Source organism: Poromitra crassiceps, assembly GCF_964638095.1.
Source record: "Poromitra crassiceps genome assembly, chromosome: 4".
Taxonomy (NCBI): domain Eukaryota; kingdom Metazoa; phylum Chordata; class Actinopteri; order Beryciformes; family Melamphaidae; genus Poromitra; species Poromitra crassiceps.
Genome location: NC_139626.1, coordinates 41,113,854 through 41,131,358, shown reverse-complemented (window position 1 = coordinate 41,131,358; position 17,505 = coordinate 41,113,854). Strand labels below are relative to the sequence as shown.

Sequence of the window (17,505 nt, the reverse complement as noted above, 5' to 3'; positions counted from 1 at the left end):
AAATAAAAATGAATTTTGTAAAAGAAATTTACAAATTGTAATTTTACAATTTTAATGTGCCATGATTCTCCTGTCATATATTCTGTATGATAATATGCCATGTCAATAAATTAAAATCCAAGTTGTCTCTTTTTGACAGCTGTATTGTAAGCTTTTGTTGTTGTTTTGTGATCAAGTTTTTATTCATTTGGATGTTTTTAAAACAAGGAGTCACAACAGTTTTGGTCTTGAGGACATCCTGAAAACTCACATTTTATTGGACCGTTGGTTGAGTTGTCTGTCACAACAAGAACATACATCAGTATCATCGTCACAATCGTATCATTACACTGCTTCTTTTTTCCATTACATTTATGACATCATTCATTGCGCAAGAACTTATTGTCAGTATGATAGACATTTTTTGTGCAAAACAAAATTGGCCAGCTCTGGTTTTCAGGGAAAGAATAAATGTGGTAGAGGAGGAATTGTGTGTGCCTTCAGTCAGAATTGCCTGGCTACACACAAGCAGCTCAATTTTAAGACAAGGATGACAATATTTTAGCCAGAGGACTCTACTTTCAATAACCTCAATACAACTAGGTGACTTTCTCCATTTGATCTGAGCCCCAATATAATCCAATCAATTAAGCGGAAAATGATCTGAACGCCGAGACCCTTTAAGCTAAACAAATGAGGGGGCTAGATTTAGACCACCTGGGTTTTGTTGATTACCAATTAACCAGTGCACCATGACTCAATCGACACAGCTCAACAACACAGGCTCAGTTTGACACTAAAAACAAACAAACAATATGGTGACAAAAATGATGAACAAGTAAATAAATACATGTCATGGACAAACATCCATAAACAAAGTCAACAAATAAACTGAACAGCAAAGACTTTTTAAAAAGAGTTTTAAAACAATAGGAGTGTGATCCCGGTTGCTGCTATAGATGCTTCATGTCTGACAAACCACGAATGCGGTTTCCGTGGAGCAGCCATTGAGCCCATGCCAATCACTCTAAAGTGTTTTTCTTTTTTTTTTACCCAAACGTGAGAAACCCACTCCTTTCCGGCCTTGCGTAAATGTTTAACAACATAGATAAGCGACTACCAGCTAGGTGGAGTTGTTGGTCTTGCCTGTAGCGTTAAATGTTTGGGTAATAACCAGCTCCTGTGGTAAGAAATATGGTTTTATGAGGCAGTCAAAGTGCTCCTACAGAGCACAAACATGTGCAGACAGAATGAGCATCGGTATCTTTGGTGGTTCTGCCACAGCCTACTAACGTGTGTCACAACCTCTAACATGTGCAGCAAACGTTGGCTTTGAGCTGTTTCTAAGAGGCGAGGCGAGCGACAGCTGGCATCTTCTGTGGCCGCCAGTGGGAGAACTTCGAGGAGGAAAAGGAGGCTCCTCTTGATGTGACACCTGCCAACTAGAAATCCACTTTATTGCTCCAACTCGCCTAACCCCCCCCCCCCCCCCCCCCCCCCCCACAAAGTCCCTTCTGTAAGGGCTTTCCAGATTAGAAAAGAAAGAAAGAAAAAATAGTCTGCGTTAGGGGATTATGCAGGTTTCTGTAAACATAGTTTTTACTCAGACTCACTGCCACAAACAGAAAAAGGTTATTAATCACTTAAGGCATTTGACACAGGCAGAGCTGTGCGTTTCAGCAGAGTAGAAAACAGGAACAGAGAGAAAATATATACACAGTTAAGTGCTACTCGAGCCGACCTCCTGGTCCACTGGCTAGGGCTGAGGCGAGAACAACTGGGACCAGGACGGGGCCTTCCTCGCTCCGTGAACTTATAGAGGGGCTAGTGCTGGGGGGCCAGGAGCTTCTAGAGGGGCTAGTGCTGGGGGGCCAGGAGCTTCTAGAGGGGCTAGTGGGGGGCCAGGAGCTTCCGCGTCGTGAGGGAAAGCTCGTGGCCCTGGCCCAGGTTTCTGGGGGTACAACGGTATACATGAACGATGGGGGAAATAAGGACACAAGAGGTTTGAGGACGATGTTTAGGAAGGTGTCAGGGCGCCTCTCCGTCCGCGCCGTCGCGGCTGAAGTAGTACCTGACGGGGGGGCCGGGGAGGTCCTCGTCTCCGTCCGCCTCCGGAGCAAACGACACCGTCAGGTCGACGTAGCGTCGCTCCGCCGACGGCTTGATCAGCTTCTGCATGCTGCGGAGAGAGTCGGGGGGGGCAGGGTGGAGTTGAGCGGTTCAGTTCGGAAGTGGGAGGAATCATTTCAGAGAAGAGTGAGCGAGCGAGCGGAATCGGGTCAAAGTGCTTCACACAAGAGGAGAAAATCCAGCTGAGATTTGTTCAGATTGATCTCAAATTACTCATAGATGTGTAGGGTAAGAATGCTCCAATACTACACAGACACTTAGGAAAAGAGGGCAGCAGAGTGGCCTAGTGATAAGGGAGAGCATCAACCCTGCCGAAGTGTCCGTGAGCAAGACACTGAAACTTGTAACTGACCCTGGCATAGCACTTACGTCAGTTTGAGCCTCTTGCTGTGTCCAGGCATCACAGGCACATAGAGCATCTTCACACCGTGGACCACCATGATGGGCTCAATCCCATACTTCTCCTGAAAGAGAAACGGCAACATGCTGTTTGATTAAGGTATACAGTGTACTACAAAGAAAAGGGATTCATTACTGTAGGTACAATTAATGTGGCAACTGAATCGGACAACTAAGAGGTCTTCATTATCATGTCAATGTGTGTTTCTCACCCTCACTGCGCTCATGAATTCGGAGAGAGTGAAGTCCTCGTGGCCGCAGATTGTCCAGCGGTCCCAGATGGAGAAGCTGATGTCGTCCCTGTGGAGGAGATCATCATGACGCAGTCAATACACAGCATTAGTGTGTGTGTGTGTGTGTGTGTGTGAGTGAGAGTGAGAGCCACTGTACATATCCTAATACCTGATGTGTGTCCGTTTGACAGGAGCAGTCTCAGTGAGCACCACCACAGGGATGGCTAGGTTGAAGAAACAGTTTTTGAAGGATTCAAACCCGTAGCCTCCAACCACCTTAATCAGCTCTAGAGCCACCTGAGATGGTCGAAAGAATAAGGATAGAAAATTCACCTCCAAGCCTGACATAGTTCAGCTCCAAGCTTGACATAGGAACCAATTTCAACAATTCGATTGGGGGTTAAAATTCTCAATTACTAACTTCTGCATAAAGTAGATCAAGCCAAACTATCAACATATTTTAAATAGGGGTGCACCGGTCGATCGGCAAGCAATCTGTATTGGCCGATTTTGACCTCAAATATGCGATCGGCAATTTTTTTATATACGGTAATGTTCTTTTCTTTTTTTTTTCTTTTTTTTAAAAAAGCCCTATCACTAATCAGGCTTTCCAACGATATAAAATACAATGCCAATTGGTATTATTAAAGGGGAGAAATAATCGACCTAAAATAACGTTTCCAAACTTTCTTTGAGGAGTTTATATATCGGTGATCGGTAATCGGTGATCGGTCGATGATCGGTTGGGCAGATATTTCCCATAGGTGATCGGCAATCGGTGGCAAAAAACGTGATCGGTGCACCCCTAATTTTAAACATGCATGTTGGTACAGTTTAATTTCAATTTCATGATTTCAATTTTCATACAGAGTTTTCGCAGGGGGCACATGCATCAATACATAAGACACGAGCAATTATGAGTGATGACACGAATGACTGTCTCAGTCTGACTCACCAGTCCGGCCACAGCAGCGGTTGCCGTAGCAATAGCGGGGATGATTTTGCCGGCGATGCGTTTGGTCTTGAGGCGGTCGGCGGCCTCGATGGCGTACATCTTGGCTCGGAGAGCAGATGCTGACGCCACATAATCCATGTGGCCGTTACTGTCATCATCCTTCTCAAACTGCAGTGGGCTCACCTGTAACCTCTCTACAGCCATGCACACAACACATTTATGACACAGACAGTGGGCTCACCTGTAACCTCTCTACATCCATGCACACAACACATTTATGACACAGACAGTGGGCTCACCTGTAACCTCTCTACATCCATGCACACAACACATTTATGACACAGACAGTGGGCTCACCTGTAACCTCTCTACAGCCATGCACACAACACATTTATGACACAGATAGTGGGCTCACCTGTAACCTCTCTACATCCATGCACACAACACATTTATGACACAGACAGTGGGCTCACCTGTAACCTCTCTACATCCATGCACACAACACATTTATGACACAGACAGTGGGCTCACCTGTAACCTCTCTACATCCATGCACACAACACATTTATGACACAGACAGTGGGCTCACCTGTAACCTCTCTACATCCATGCACACAACACATTTATGACACAGACAGTGGGCTCACCTGTAACCTCTCTACATCCATGCACACAACACATTTATGACACAGACAGTGGGCTCACCTGTAACCTCTCTACATCCATGCACACAACACATTTATGACACAGACAGTGGGCTCACCTGTAACCTCTCTACATCCATGCACACAACACATTTATGACACAGACAGTGGGCTCACCTGTAACCTCTCTACAGCCATGCACACAACACATTTATGGCACAGATAGTTGCAGTCTTGTGGCAAAATGTGTATCCCATACAAATGTTTTTCTCTGGTGGCGTGTCCTTATTTTGTCCTTGGTGTGTGTTGATTTGCCTTTATGAATGACAAGCAGACTAATTTATTATATATTATTTAGCCTGACAACTTCCTTCATTGGATGCTAATGGCGATGAGATAATAAGATAATAAGATCACAAACGAGCGTGATCTACGTTCATTATGAGGCAAGCTAGATAGATAGGGTATGTTCATTATCATTATCATATCATTCATTATGCCCTATTAGGACCATCTCTCTGCACTTTGTATTGTGTTTACATTTTAAATATGTTTTTGTTGCACTATGTATCTTTTTACCCCTATCAGGACTCTAAGCCTGTATCATCTGGCAGGGGGACTAACAATGGAAATCAGTCTTGTGACTGCAATTGTCGTGCATTTAATTTTTTTTTAATGTTCATTAATGTACACCTGTCCCCAATCGAACAAATAAATTAATTGAAATTTAAATTATGAGGCAAGCTAGATAGATAGATAGTTCATTCTGTAATCCTTTGAAATGTTTTATCGGTTGAGAAGCCAGTAATAGAAAAACAATTCACAAAAATGTAAATGGTGTTTTCTTCCCTGCTGTGAAATGAAGGTGAAAATACACTGCCAGAGGAAACTTTTTTAGGGGAAACAAATTTGGGCACAACACTGGTCCTCAGTTCTAATGTGTTGAGACTTGTTCAATGCCATGGTAAAATATTTGATAATTCAATAACTATATTGCTTTTCGAAGGAGACATTACATTGTTATTTAATTATTAAGAATAAAATATCTACTGGTCGTCCGGGTAGTGTAGCGGTAGATTCCCTGCCTACCAACACGAGGGTTACCCGTGTTACCTCCGGCTTGGTCGGGGTGTCCATACAGGCACGATTGGCTGGTGTCTGCGGGTGGGAAGCCGGATTAGGGGTATGTGTCCTGGCCGCGTCCTGCGTGCTGCACTAGTGCCTCCTCTGGTCGGTCGGGGCGGAAGGGAACTGGTGGGAATAGCGTGATCCTCCCACGTGCTACATCCTGCCAGTGAAGCTCCCCGCTGTCAGGTGAAAAGAAGCGGCTGGCAACTGTGCATGTGTCGGATGGTGCTAGTCTATGGCTCTCCCCAGATCGGCAGAGGGTGGAGCAGCGACCGGGGCAGCAGGGGGAAATTGGCCAAGTACAATTGGGGAGAAAATGGGGGGAAACCAGAAAAAAAAGAATAAAGGATCTACTGATGGTGAACATTATTTCTCCTCCACGCAGTGCAACAGTGATTTTAAAACGGCTACTGTAGGAAGGCGTGTCTAAAAGTTGACTGTTCTGTTCTAAAATCACTGTAGAGGCTTACTGCTCTCTCTCACACACGCGCTTAACACAAAGTCATTTCTCTAATTGTTCTCTTATAATTAAACTGTCACCTTGAGTGACAGTGTAGAAGTGTTTTTGTTTGCTCATGTACCTGCGGTGACGTTGTTAGCAGCAATGGCGTCCTCCAGCTGTGTGATAGCCTCCCTCTCCTCTTCACTGCTCAGAGACATCTTCATATGATCGGGCTTCTTAGCCGTCTCATCCGTCTCGATAGACTGGAAGGGACAGACGCAAAATAACCATGAGGCTTAGGATGTTAGTGGTGTTAGTGATGTTAGGATGTTAGTGGTGCACCGATGGCAACCACTCATCAACCAATATCAATCAATATGCCTACTTTCTCTGACGGCTGGTACTCTGGGATCTGTACATCACAGAGAATCCTGGCCACCGCCTCTTCAGATAGATTCTGAGAGGGAAAAACATCCCATAAATCCTGGCAGAAGAGTGTGTGTGTGTGTGTGTGTGTGTGTGTGTGTGTGTGTGTGAGTGAGTGAGTGAGTGAGTGAGAGAGTGTGTGTGTGTGTGTGTGTGTGTGTGTGTGTGTGTGTGTGTGTGTGTGTGTGAGTGAGTGAGTGAGTGAGTGAGTGAGTGAGAGAGAGTGTGTGTGTGTGAGTATGTGTGCGCGGCCTACCTTTTCTGAGTAGGGGATGTTATAAATCTTTGCAACGAGACGGGCCGTGCTGACAATGAAGGTGAAGTGCCTGATGGGAAAAGGGGGAGGGGCATGGCAAGCTTAGATGTGTTTTTCGAGGAAAAAGACGGCGCTGCTTACAAAGGGAATGGAGAGCATACTCACAAAGAGTCTTTCAAGTCCAATTCAATGGGTGCTGGAGGTCTTTTTGGTGACTGCCAAAACAAACCTGAGGAACAGGAGAAATAGTTCACAAGGTGCCCTGCTTGTGGGCAAAAATGATCGTTTTCTATTTTCAAGTATTATGAGAGACCATTCGGTCCGTTTATACGTAGGGGTGTGTTTGAGACAAACTTACTTCCGTCTTTTAACCTCGTGTCCAGGGGGAAAGAGTGCAACAGCTGTAGGGCCTGCATGAAGGGAACGTCAATAACGTGTCACACATATACACACACCCACACAAACACTTCCTTATTTGATGAATATGCTGAGGAGGAGGGGGTTAATTGAGATAATTACCTTTCTCTTAAAATACTTGTCGAATTTCAGGCGGGCAAGCCTAACGCAATGTTCCCATTGGCTAGGCCGCCTGCTCAGCAGCTTAATGACCTGGAAGGCCCCCTCCAGACTCTCCCTCGCCTGCATCCTCTGCAGACACACACATTTGATTGAGTGTAGTAAGTGTGCTGGCAGGGATCTGAACCAAAGGCTTATGTTCATGAAGTCAAATGCAGCCGTTATGTAAACCGTTACCTGTAGCACTGCTTCAGCTGAGGAGTGCGTCTGCCAGAACAAGTTGTAGATGGAGGGCTTGTGGACAAAGGAACTCTCGAACTACACACAGCCAGAGGAAAGCGTTCAAAATGGGTACAGTGCACTGACACATACACTCTAAAATCATGATACTCTACATGGAACAAGAAGCGAAACAACAACACTGTGGGCTGGCAGACCTTGTCCCTGGCCCATTGGATGGTGTGCTCTATGACAGCAGGGAAGGACTTCAGAGTGCAGAATGGGATTTCCTCTTCTGGGGGGTCCCTCTGGAAGGTGATGGGAAAGATATTACTGTAGAGTACGCTCATGTCAATGCAGTAACAGTGATGGGGAAAGATATTAGATTACTGTAGAGTACACTCATGTCAATGCAGTAACAGTGATTTAACAGGGATTTAAGAACAAGCTAGAGCAAAGAAAACATGGTGACAGACAGACTCACATGGCTATTGTATGACTCTGTCAGGTTTGGCACAATGATTTCTGTGTGTCCTTTAGTCCCCATGGTGCCAGAGTCCAGCAGAGCTCTTTGATTGGATACACTGCGACTGTGAATTAACCAATTACAGACAGAACAACAGACAATTTTAGCAGCTTGTCAAGATAGATTAATATCATGAGAATGCTCTAGTACAGGGGTGGGCAACTATTTTTCATGGGGGGCCACATGAGAAACCCAGATTGTTGCCGGGGGCCAAACAAATATTGTCATGCCGTAACGCATGGATGGGCAACTTTGATGATAGAGAGGGCCACAAAAAAAAATCCTCACTACCAGATTTTGCTGAGGGCTGAACGGCGCCAGCGTGAAAAATTTGGGGCATTTGAAGCCAGGTTTAGAGGAATAACTCATTTTAAATTAACAATTGTGATGTCATTATTCAGTCTTAACCACCAATATTTGATCCTTTTCCTCACTCACTGACATAGGAGTGACTCACTCCTATGTCACCACCTGCTCTCCCTTCAGGGCTTGAAATTAACTTTTTTCACCACCTGCCAATATGGCTGCTAGATTTTAAAGTTACCAGCCAATTACAATTTGCACTAGCTAAAATGTTTTTCTTGAAATAAACCAGAATATGAGTGGGTTAATTTAAGCATAAGTATCAGTAAGTGGCCCGGGATTCTCAAAGCCTGTGTTGAGGGTCACACAAGAACAAAAATGCACTCTTGAAGCTAAATAAATCCAAAACCAACAAGTTAATTATTTAAATTTCTACTTCAATGTAGAACAGTCATTTCTTACACATGAGATTACTTTTCGCCTTTTAGTCATAAATATTATTGAAAGATATTCCATATTCCAGACTGAAATGCTATAACAGAAGAGTATTGCCCAGAATGACATGAACATTTGGACACTTATTCAGCGGGTATATTGCATGTTGCGGTCAAGTGCACTTGCAATTCCATCGCGGGCCACACAGGGGGCGCCCGCGGGCCGCATATGGCCCGCGGGCCGTATGTTGCCCATGTATGCTCTAGTAGCTAGACAGAAAACTGTCAAATCTAAAGTGCTCGTTGGTTCACTCAAAGGAGATAAAATGCAGGTGACTCACTGCATAACCTTCACCGACCTGTGGATGTTGCATCAACAGACAGCCTTCAGGGCCTTACACACCGGGAGCGTTGTTTTCTCAATATTTTTAAAACCTATATCAGTCAATGCAACCGCATTTTCAGAGATTCGCTTCCGATGTGTACACATTTGTTGCTGTGATTGACAGGTGGGTAAAAATGTGCATCGCAATTTCGTGCTGTATATTCGCATCGCTCTTGGTGTGTTAACAGCCTTTACAGTCTAGTCCTATCTCATCACAGTGTACAGAGCTAAGAAAGCGCAGGTTCCTCCTCACTGACCTGTCCACATATCTACGGGCCTCCACGTTGTCCAGCGCCGTCACCACTAGTTGCTGGCGAGAGTAGAAGCAGTCGTTGTAGATCCCCTCAGTGGCCGGACACACCTTGTTGAGGTGAGCGTCCACCTGTACATCTGGGTTGATCTCCAGTGTTGCTACAGCTGCTGTGGTGCTCTTAGGTTTCTGAGACAGGAAAGAGGTCAAAGTTCAGTGTAGATTGTTTTTGTGGGTCATATGGACCGAATACATTTTTTGTTTGTTTAATGGCTCTATGTTGAACTATTTGCAAAGGAATCTTTGTGATCAGATGCACTGAAAAACTCATACACAAAAACAAACGGGAAGAACACAAAACTCCCTGTAGGTGGGATGCAATGAGAAGTTGTCATGTTCTAGAGCGCAAACGAGGGAGCGGGAGGTTGGAGAAGGTTTATTTTTATTTAGATAGGATAGTAGGCAGACAGGAAAGGTGTGGAGAGAGAGGGGATGACATGCGGCAAAGGACTCCAGGTCGGATTCGAACCCGCGTCGGCTGCGCGAAGGACCAAGCCAGGTCATACCCGTGCTACCAGGTGAGCCACCACGAGAAGTAGGAAGATGAATGAGAAAATAGAGGATGGGTACAAAAGGAGGATGAGGAGGACATTTGTTCACCTGAATATGATACGGTCTGAAAAGAAACTGCCGGTTGAGGTTGGACTTTTCTATAAGGTCTGGGTCTGTGATGCACACCTGTGGATTAAGAACAGACATAAATGCAGTAAGACTCAGTAAATAAACAACACTGAGCAGCACAACACAATCTAATCAATAACTGCTACATCGGGTAGCAAAGTCCAACAGAGGGGGAGAGAGAGAGAAGAAACACAAAGAGGAAGAGACACACAGTAATACATGGAAATCTAGACATACACAAAACGACAGACAGAAACCAGGAAAAAAGGATTGTTGACATTAAAGACGCCCACCTCTCCTGAGCTCTTGGTCAATCCCACGCCGAGCAGGGCGAAGTTTTTCAGCATCTCGCAGCCGATAGCACCGCAGCCCACCTGGGGGAGAAGACAGTGCAGAGTGCACTTAAGACATCAACAGAGCTCAACACACAAGACACTTTCATTCAGTTCCAATGTGCCAAGCAAGCCTCACCATGGAGACCCTGAGCTTGTTCGGTTCCAGACACACTCACCATGAAGACCCTGAGCTTGTTCAGTTCCAGACACATGGATTCACCGATGCAGGCACGTAATCCATCGTACCGATCGCCCCTGGGGGAAAATTCCTCGGCGGAGAGAGACTGAAGTGGCTTGACTACCTCGATGGCATCGAGGTAAAACTAGACACAGCAAAATGAAATAAGAACATAACTGAAATCCTATTACCAAACAACAGATATCATTAATTGCCATTTCTTGCAGAAATAACATGTCGATGGGATAGACGCAGAAATTCGAAAAAAAAAAAAAAAGTGTATACTGCATATTCATACTACCGTATGTTGTAATCCTTTTTTTTGGTACATTCAGCATTCCTTATGCACCATGTGTCGCTTGACAATGAGCCGTACTGTTTAAGGCTATGTCTACATCAGGCCATTTTGCACGGATTCACACTTCGTTTGCATCTAGGTCCGTGCTTCAGAGGCGCGACCTACCCACTGCTGCAGGGGCGCAAACTTCCCCGTGAGCGCCTTGAGAGCCTCCTGACTGGCTAGGCCTCCTACGGCTGCTGCTAACGGAGGGAGGGCTCCTCTCGCTGTCCTGGACAGGCAGTGCACCAAGTCAGCATTCACCGGAGCCTGAGGGGCGACAGGGGAGAGGGTTCAAGGCCAAGAGGCGTGCGAGATGTTAGGGCAAGTCGTTAAAACGATCTGTGAGAGAGCGTGCAAAGATCAAGACAATGAAAGCAACGGCAATGGTGTGACAATGGAAAAACAACTCACTTTGTTCCTGAGCCTCGCGTTGACCTCCTCAGTAAGCTGCAGTAAAACCTCAGCATCCTGTAAACACCTGACGGCATCAAAGAGAAACGGCTCACAGCTGAACGTGTTACATTTCCATGACTTTCTTCTCTCTCGCTCAACTGACAAAACACATCCAGGAGAAATTCTATCCTCGTCTATTGCTGAAATGATCTTGCGGCTTCAAAAGAATCTACAAGTGAACAAATGCATGCTTTGTTTTGGAACGCAGATAGTAGAGAAGGCGGAGGAGAATTTTAGAGTGGATCCAGACAATGAAAAGCGGGGACAAGCTTCGGTTACCCAATGCTGGGAAGTCTGCTGTGCTGCTCCTGGAAGGAGTCCAGAGCCAGCATGGCTGCGTGGATCTGCAGCGGGGCCTGATGGGCGGAGTCAAAACAGGACAGTGAGGAAACTGCTCAAACTGCTTCAACTCCGACATAACAGCAAGGCATTACTGAACTGGACCTGCTCTGATCGCTCACCTCAGGTTTACTGAAGTCTGGGGTCAGGACCTGAGGGTCACACAGCTGTCTCTCCATCGTCTCCTGAAATGTGTGCGCGCACACATACAGAAAATACAGTTGTTTTGAGCAATACGCATTCTTTTGGATCAAAGACTTTCTGGTTGCTACTAGGACAGCTAGTTAACTTACAAATGTGTAGGTCCTGGGAGTTTTCACCAGGACAAAGAAACCTCCGTGTGCATATGGTTGCAGGTGGGATGTATCGCCTATTGAAAAACTGTGCGGGGAAAGGACTGATAACCCCCCCCACACACACACACACACACACACACACACACGAAAACAATGAACAAAACATTTAAGAGAAATTCGATTGAATTGATCAGATCTCAAAGAGTTCAATGGTTTGAGTGGAACCACTGACTGTTGATGCACATCCATAAATTATATTAAATAATTTTGACAAAGTCCTCTGCCTAACTGTAAGAAACCAGCTACATACAGAATGACTACGCATTCTGACACAAATGTTGCATCATCACGCCACTGAGCAGCAGTACACTACATCACCACATGACACTGCACAGCGAGATGAAAAATATGGATTAACTTCCTTTGTGCTGGACTAGTTCAGAATTCCCTGGGCCTTTGATTATTGCATTGCCATGTTGTCATCATACAGAGAATATCACACAGCTAAGCTGATCTATCATTAGAAATGCTAAACAGCATGTTATGGAAAACAAATAAAGAATGCTTATTATACCTTATACAGAGAAATATTCATAATGTAAGTGCAGTGTAGACCTGTGACCTGATATATGTACTGGCATATACGATTACAACAACAACATTAGAGTAAAAACATAGTGAACTTGTTAACTGCAATGTAGTCTGTACCTGAAACCGGCCGCGCGGTGCCGTTGAGCTCCTCCATGCCATTGACCTCTCTGAAGAGGACGCTCTGGCCCGTCTGCAGGCCATGGGTTCTGTTGTCCATGCAGGTTACCACCCCGGGGTTGTCCTGAAGGGTCAAAGGTCAAAAGGGGAGGTTAATGTTCAGGATGGAAGTGGACTACAAGGGTAATTTTCCGCTGCCCCCCCATTACAAATATTAAACATTAAAATTAATTAATATTAAACAAATAGAGAGAAGTCCATGAAAGAAAGGCTGGGATTATTCATTATGGGTGCCTATTATGGGACCCAGAAGGCTGCTTTGCACAAATAACCAAAGTCTTCAGAATACCTGAGTGATGGTTTGGATGAAGATCTCCTTAGGCTCCTCCCCTGTGGGGTCAGACACCTCAAACTCCTCCCCAAAGTCACAGAACACCCGCACGCAGATGCCGTATAAATCACAGCCAATGAACTGGCAGGGACAGAAGATAAACACACTTTGGTTAATATTTGACTGTTTCTAATCTATGTTCAGAAAGTACAGTAGGTGAGATGGCTTAGCCAATGCTCTGTAATGCATCGTCTCAAAACCTACTCTGATGGGAGGCTGCTGTGAATGGCAGAACTCATTCACTCTCTTCTGCAGGCTCAGCCTGGCTTCAGTCAGGATCACACACTGGAGGAGAGAGCAGAGCAGAGCACCACACAGACCATCAGACATGACCTGAAAGGTTTACTGCGGTGGTGACGGTGATGCTGCGGCAAACACCCATTTCCGTGGTGCAGGAATGATGTTACCGGCTGGCACATCCATCATCCCATTAAAGCACCAGAACAGTGACAAAATGTTTTATCTCAATCAATAAAAACTTGACCCCCCCCCCCCCACCCGCCCAAAGGAAAATCAGACCAGTGGTGTCATACTTGAGTTGTAGCAGGCCAAATAGGCAAATCAGTGTGATTTGTATGGGTAGCTGAGTGTGTGTAGTACGTTTCATGTCAATCAGACAGTGTAGGAGTGAGGGCCTTTCACAGTTAGAAGAACCAGTGTTCACCTTAACATTATTGCACCCTCATCAGGCCAATCAGTATAATGTTTTTAAAACAACACTGCCAAACAAAATCCCTCCAAAAGTTATCAAATAAGACCAGTGGTGTGGCAGTTATGGCCATTCAAAGTGTGAACTTCTGGCCTTTAATTATAGCACCCCCATCACACCACGCAGTCTACATTTTTAGACTTGAACAGTGGGAAAACACATCTTCCATCCAAGCTTTAGCAAAATAGACCAGACCCAATAACCCTGTAAACATTCCCATCCTTATTCATGGCAATCATGTGTAGTTGACCAACAATTTAGATTGTCTTGTCCTGTGAACAAGTGTGCTCAGAGGGTGGGGATGATTGGAGCGAGTGCAACTACATTGACTTCACCTGAATCTGTGTGATTTGTAGAGATACAGTAGTTTGGGGGAATTTGACAGTTTTTCCCACTTTCCCAGAGTCAGAAACAAATAAATGCCAGACAGACCTTTGTATGCATTTGGTGTAGTCTGGAGTCTGTCAAACAGCAATATCAGGCTGTATTGGCTGAATTGTTTAGTGTCTATGTGATCAAATAACATCATCATGATCTCATAAGCATCCAGGAATTGAGTGAGGGGGGGGCTCCTTTTTCCATTTTTTGCCTAAGGGAGGCCCACAGTCTCAGACTTTGAAAACCCCTGACTTAGAAAAATCACAGAGGCACTTCCTAGTATGTGGATGTACAGCACACCAGACTCCAGTTGGTTGATGTTTGTTTGACTTATACCATACTCCCTGGTGTACAGGAGCACACTGCATTTCCCTCATGCAGGACTCTGTGCAGCCTAAACCGCGCATACCAGTTTCCCTCAGTAGTGCACATTGCTAAAAGCATCACACACACACACACACACACACACACACACACACACAGAGTCAGGCTCTTGTAGAGATGCTGCTCCCGAACACCTAATAAAAAGAGAATACTGCTATACCAGGAAACATACTCTGAGTCCTTCAGATGCCTTTTTGGCACTAAAGCAGACAAAGTGTCTCTTACCTGGTATTTTCTGAGGAAGCTGAGATCACTACTGTCATCCAGAGTAGAGGAAGACATGTCAACATGGACATAGGGGTTCAGCTCTGCAACCCGAGGGTACACTGCCTCCACCCTGAGACAGAGGCAGAGTGTGTGTGTGTGTGTGTGTGTGTGTGTGTGTGTGTGTGTGTGTGTGTAAGCGACAGAAATAGAGAGAGGGAGACAAAGAGTGTACGTGGTTTGGAGAGAAAGTGAATGTGAGAGAGAAATTGAAATATTAATAATAAATACATTTGTTTTAATTAGCACTTTTGAAAGGTTTACAGACAAAGCTTAGTTTTAAGTGCTTTACAGAGAAGTACAAAAATAAAAGACACTCATTCAGACAATCTTTCCGATAAGAATGCCGGGCCATAAAAGTACATTTTCAGACATGATTTCAAAGCATCAACTGTGTCGGACATTTTGAGACTAAGAGAAAGGCTATTCCACAGTTTAGGGGGGCACAACACAAGGCTTTGTCACCCTTTGATTTGAGCCTGGATGGAGGTACAGTCAAAAGATGTTGGTCAGAAGACCTGAAGGGCTTAGCGTTCTCATAAGGAGTTAAAGGTTCAACAGTATTCTGGTGGAGCTTCATAAAATAGATAAATAAAACACAAACAGAGGTCAGTAATTCACCTTATGTAGAAGAGACAGTCTGGCTTAAGAGACTAACAGGAAGTGTAAACACAATCGGAAGTTCTGATTGTGTTTACACTTCCTGTGACTCATAAACCTAGTCTGACCCATAATGTGAGTCAAACTAGGTTTGACCAGGTGAGTCAGACTAGTTTGAGCAGGTAAAACAGCCGGCGTTTTCAACAGGAAGTCGTGACACAATGGGTCAAGTGGGCGGGGCTACATAAGGTGAATAGAAATAGAAATAAAAAAGAGACTGGGAAAGAAAGAGAGATCAGCTCCCTGGTCTGCATTACCTCTTCCTTTGGCTCAACACATCCTCTTGACGGATGAAGAAGTTGGAGCCCAGATCGCAGGTCTCACACTGCTTGGTGTCATGTAGGGTGACTACCTGTAGATACATGCGCAGACACACACACACATGCAGGAGAACACACATGGACACAGATATGTGCACACACACGCACGCACGCACGCACACACGCGCACACACACACACACACACAAATGTTAAAGTTATGGTCACTCCAATCCTCACGGTATTACACATGAAACACTGTTTTGGTGTTGGACAACTACAGTATGGTATCAATCAGAGTGCATACCTTTACACCAGCCAGGACAATATTCTTTGCTGCGAAACGACAAAGTTACTCAATCATTGTTGGTATTATGAGCCGTATTCAGTATTCAATCAACATCAAATCATTTTACAGTGTTGTGGCGTAACAATATGTTAGCGAACCCACCTATCTCTACTCCCAGCCCTCCCATTCCACTGAGAAAGACTGAGGACTGGGCCATCTGCTGCATAGCATTGTCTCCCAGCACATAGCGCTGGCGGCTGGAGAGAGAAAGAGGAAGAGTACATGTGAGTGTGTGCTGGGGAGAGGTCAAGATGAAAACTGAGGCGCCCTCAATTACAATAACTGCTCAGACTGTAGTACGATGCAGAGCATTGTACTTCCTCTGTCAACTGTTGTGTAACAACCATCTGGCAATATGGCTGGCTGTGACACAGACAAATGGCAGTCTTGCCTGTAAAGAGAGTCGTCAATCTCCATCGAGTCTGCAGCCATGGTGGGAGGGGAAGAGGGGGGAAATTCACTGGTCCAAGAGAAAACAACTGTACCTAAAGACCGCAAAGACAATAAGGTTACAGAGGTGGCAGACCTGAGGCTGAGAGCAGGTTATATTCACAGCTACTACCTTAAATTATGACACTTTTTTGTTATTGTTAGCGGGAATAACTCTCTGCAATTAACCCAGACAATCTTGCAGAAACCAATACCCTGCTCTAGGTAGCTAAATTAGCATCTGTTGCTAGCTAATTAATCACGTCACCTAATGTAAACTCTCGTTTGCTGGAATTGTCATCATTGTTGACCTGACAGCTGTCAACTGCTCGCCAAGCTAAGGTAACTGTTGTTAGCTTTCTTGAATAAGGTGTAGTTTACTAACACCGGCCAAAGAGGACAGTAGCGTTAGATTATGTTGCACCTAACGTTACCGGGCTAACATAACGCTGAGGAAGCGTTAGCAATTACAGCTAGCAAAGTAGCACTGCTGCCTGGTGCCGGGCTAGCCAAAACACTTGTCAATAACTTGCTAAAAGCTATGACACACAGACCACAAGTAACGCCACACATTACAGACCTATTAAAGTCAAATCAGATTTCCCGGAAATATGAAAACACGCAATATTAATAACATTAATCTATGTGAAATCGACTAGCTTACTACCTGTCAGTGTGCGCGAGGAGCTGTAGCGAATGAATGGCTCTGAATGGTTAAAAAACTTGGAGTTGTTCCGGGTTACCGCGATCATGTGACCAGGGTCATCCAATAGGGGCTGCTGTGTACCATTTTACATGTGAGAGGTCTGTCTCAAACCTCCAGCAGGTCTGTCTACTCTACATGCATTCCACCAAAAAAGTGTTTGAACTTATGCATGTACATTTGAGCTATTATGTAAATATGGAAACAAAAACTATCAACTCAAAGAAACAAAACTTATCATGTAACTATCATGTAAATATGGGTTTTAGGCCTATAGCCTATGGCAGAGATTCAGATTTTACAATTGGAGGTTTTGGTAGCCTGCAGTGACTACATTCTTTGGTAAACCTAATGTATGATTTGATAGCATGTTATTGAACTCAAATCCAGGTGGGAACTTGGGATAGTAGGCTAAAGTGAGATC

General features: G+C 44.8%; 1 protein-coding gene across 1 annotated transcript; it reads right to left on the bottom strand.

Moving 5' to 3' along the window:
* Nucleotides 1–232: 232 nt before the first annotated feature.
* uba6 (ubiquitin like modifier activating enzyme 6) lies at nucleotides 233–16,118 on the bottom strand. Its single transcript, XM_083635649.1, has 30 exons — nucleotides 16,052–16,118; nucleotides 15,908–15,936; nucleotides 15,599–15,693; nucleotides 14,643–14,754; nucleotides 13,151–13,231; nucleotides 12,905–13,027; nucleotides 12,556–12,679; nucleotides 11,845–11,948; nucleotides 11,674–11,736; nucleotides 11,492–11,568; nucleotides 11,171–11,237; nucleotides 10,883–11,026; nucleotides 10,418–10,564; nucleotides 10,200–10,280; nucleotides 9,886–9,963; nucleotides 9,233–9,414; nucleotides 7,812–7,917; nucleotides 7,546–7,635; nucleotides 7,346–7,426; nucleotides 7,112–7,240; nucleotides 6,951–7,002; nucleotides 6,758–6,821; nucleotides 6,593–6,662; nucleotides 6,296–6,367; nucleotides 6,050–6,173; nucleotides 3,697–3,890; nucleotides 2,911–3,038; nucleotides 2,721–2,808; nucleotides 2,479–2,573; nucleotides 233–2,158 (listed from the first exon to the last, which is right to left on the bottom strand). Exons 1-30 carry the CDS (start codon nucleotides 16,113–16,115, stop codon nucleotides 2,008–2,010), a joined length of 3,015 nt encoding a protein of 1,004 aa, XP_083491775.1. The 5' UTR covers nucleotides 16,116–16,118; the 3' UTR covers nucleotides 233–2,007.
* Between the last annotated feature and the right edge of the window lie 1,387 nt (nucleotides 16,119–17,505).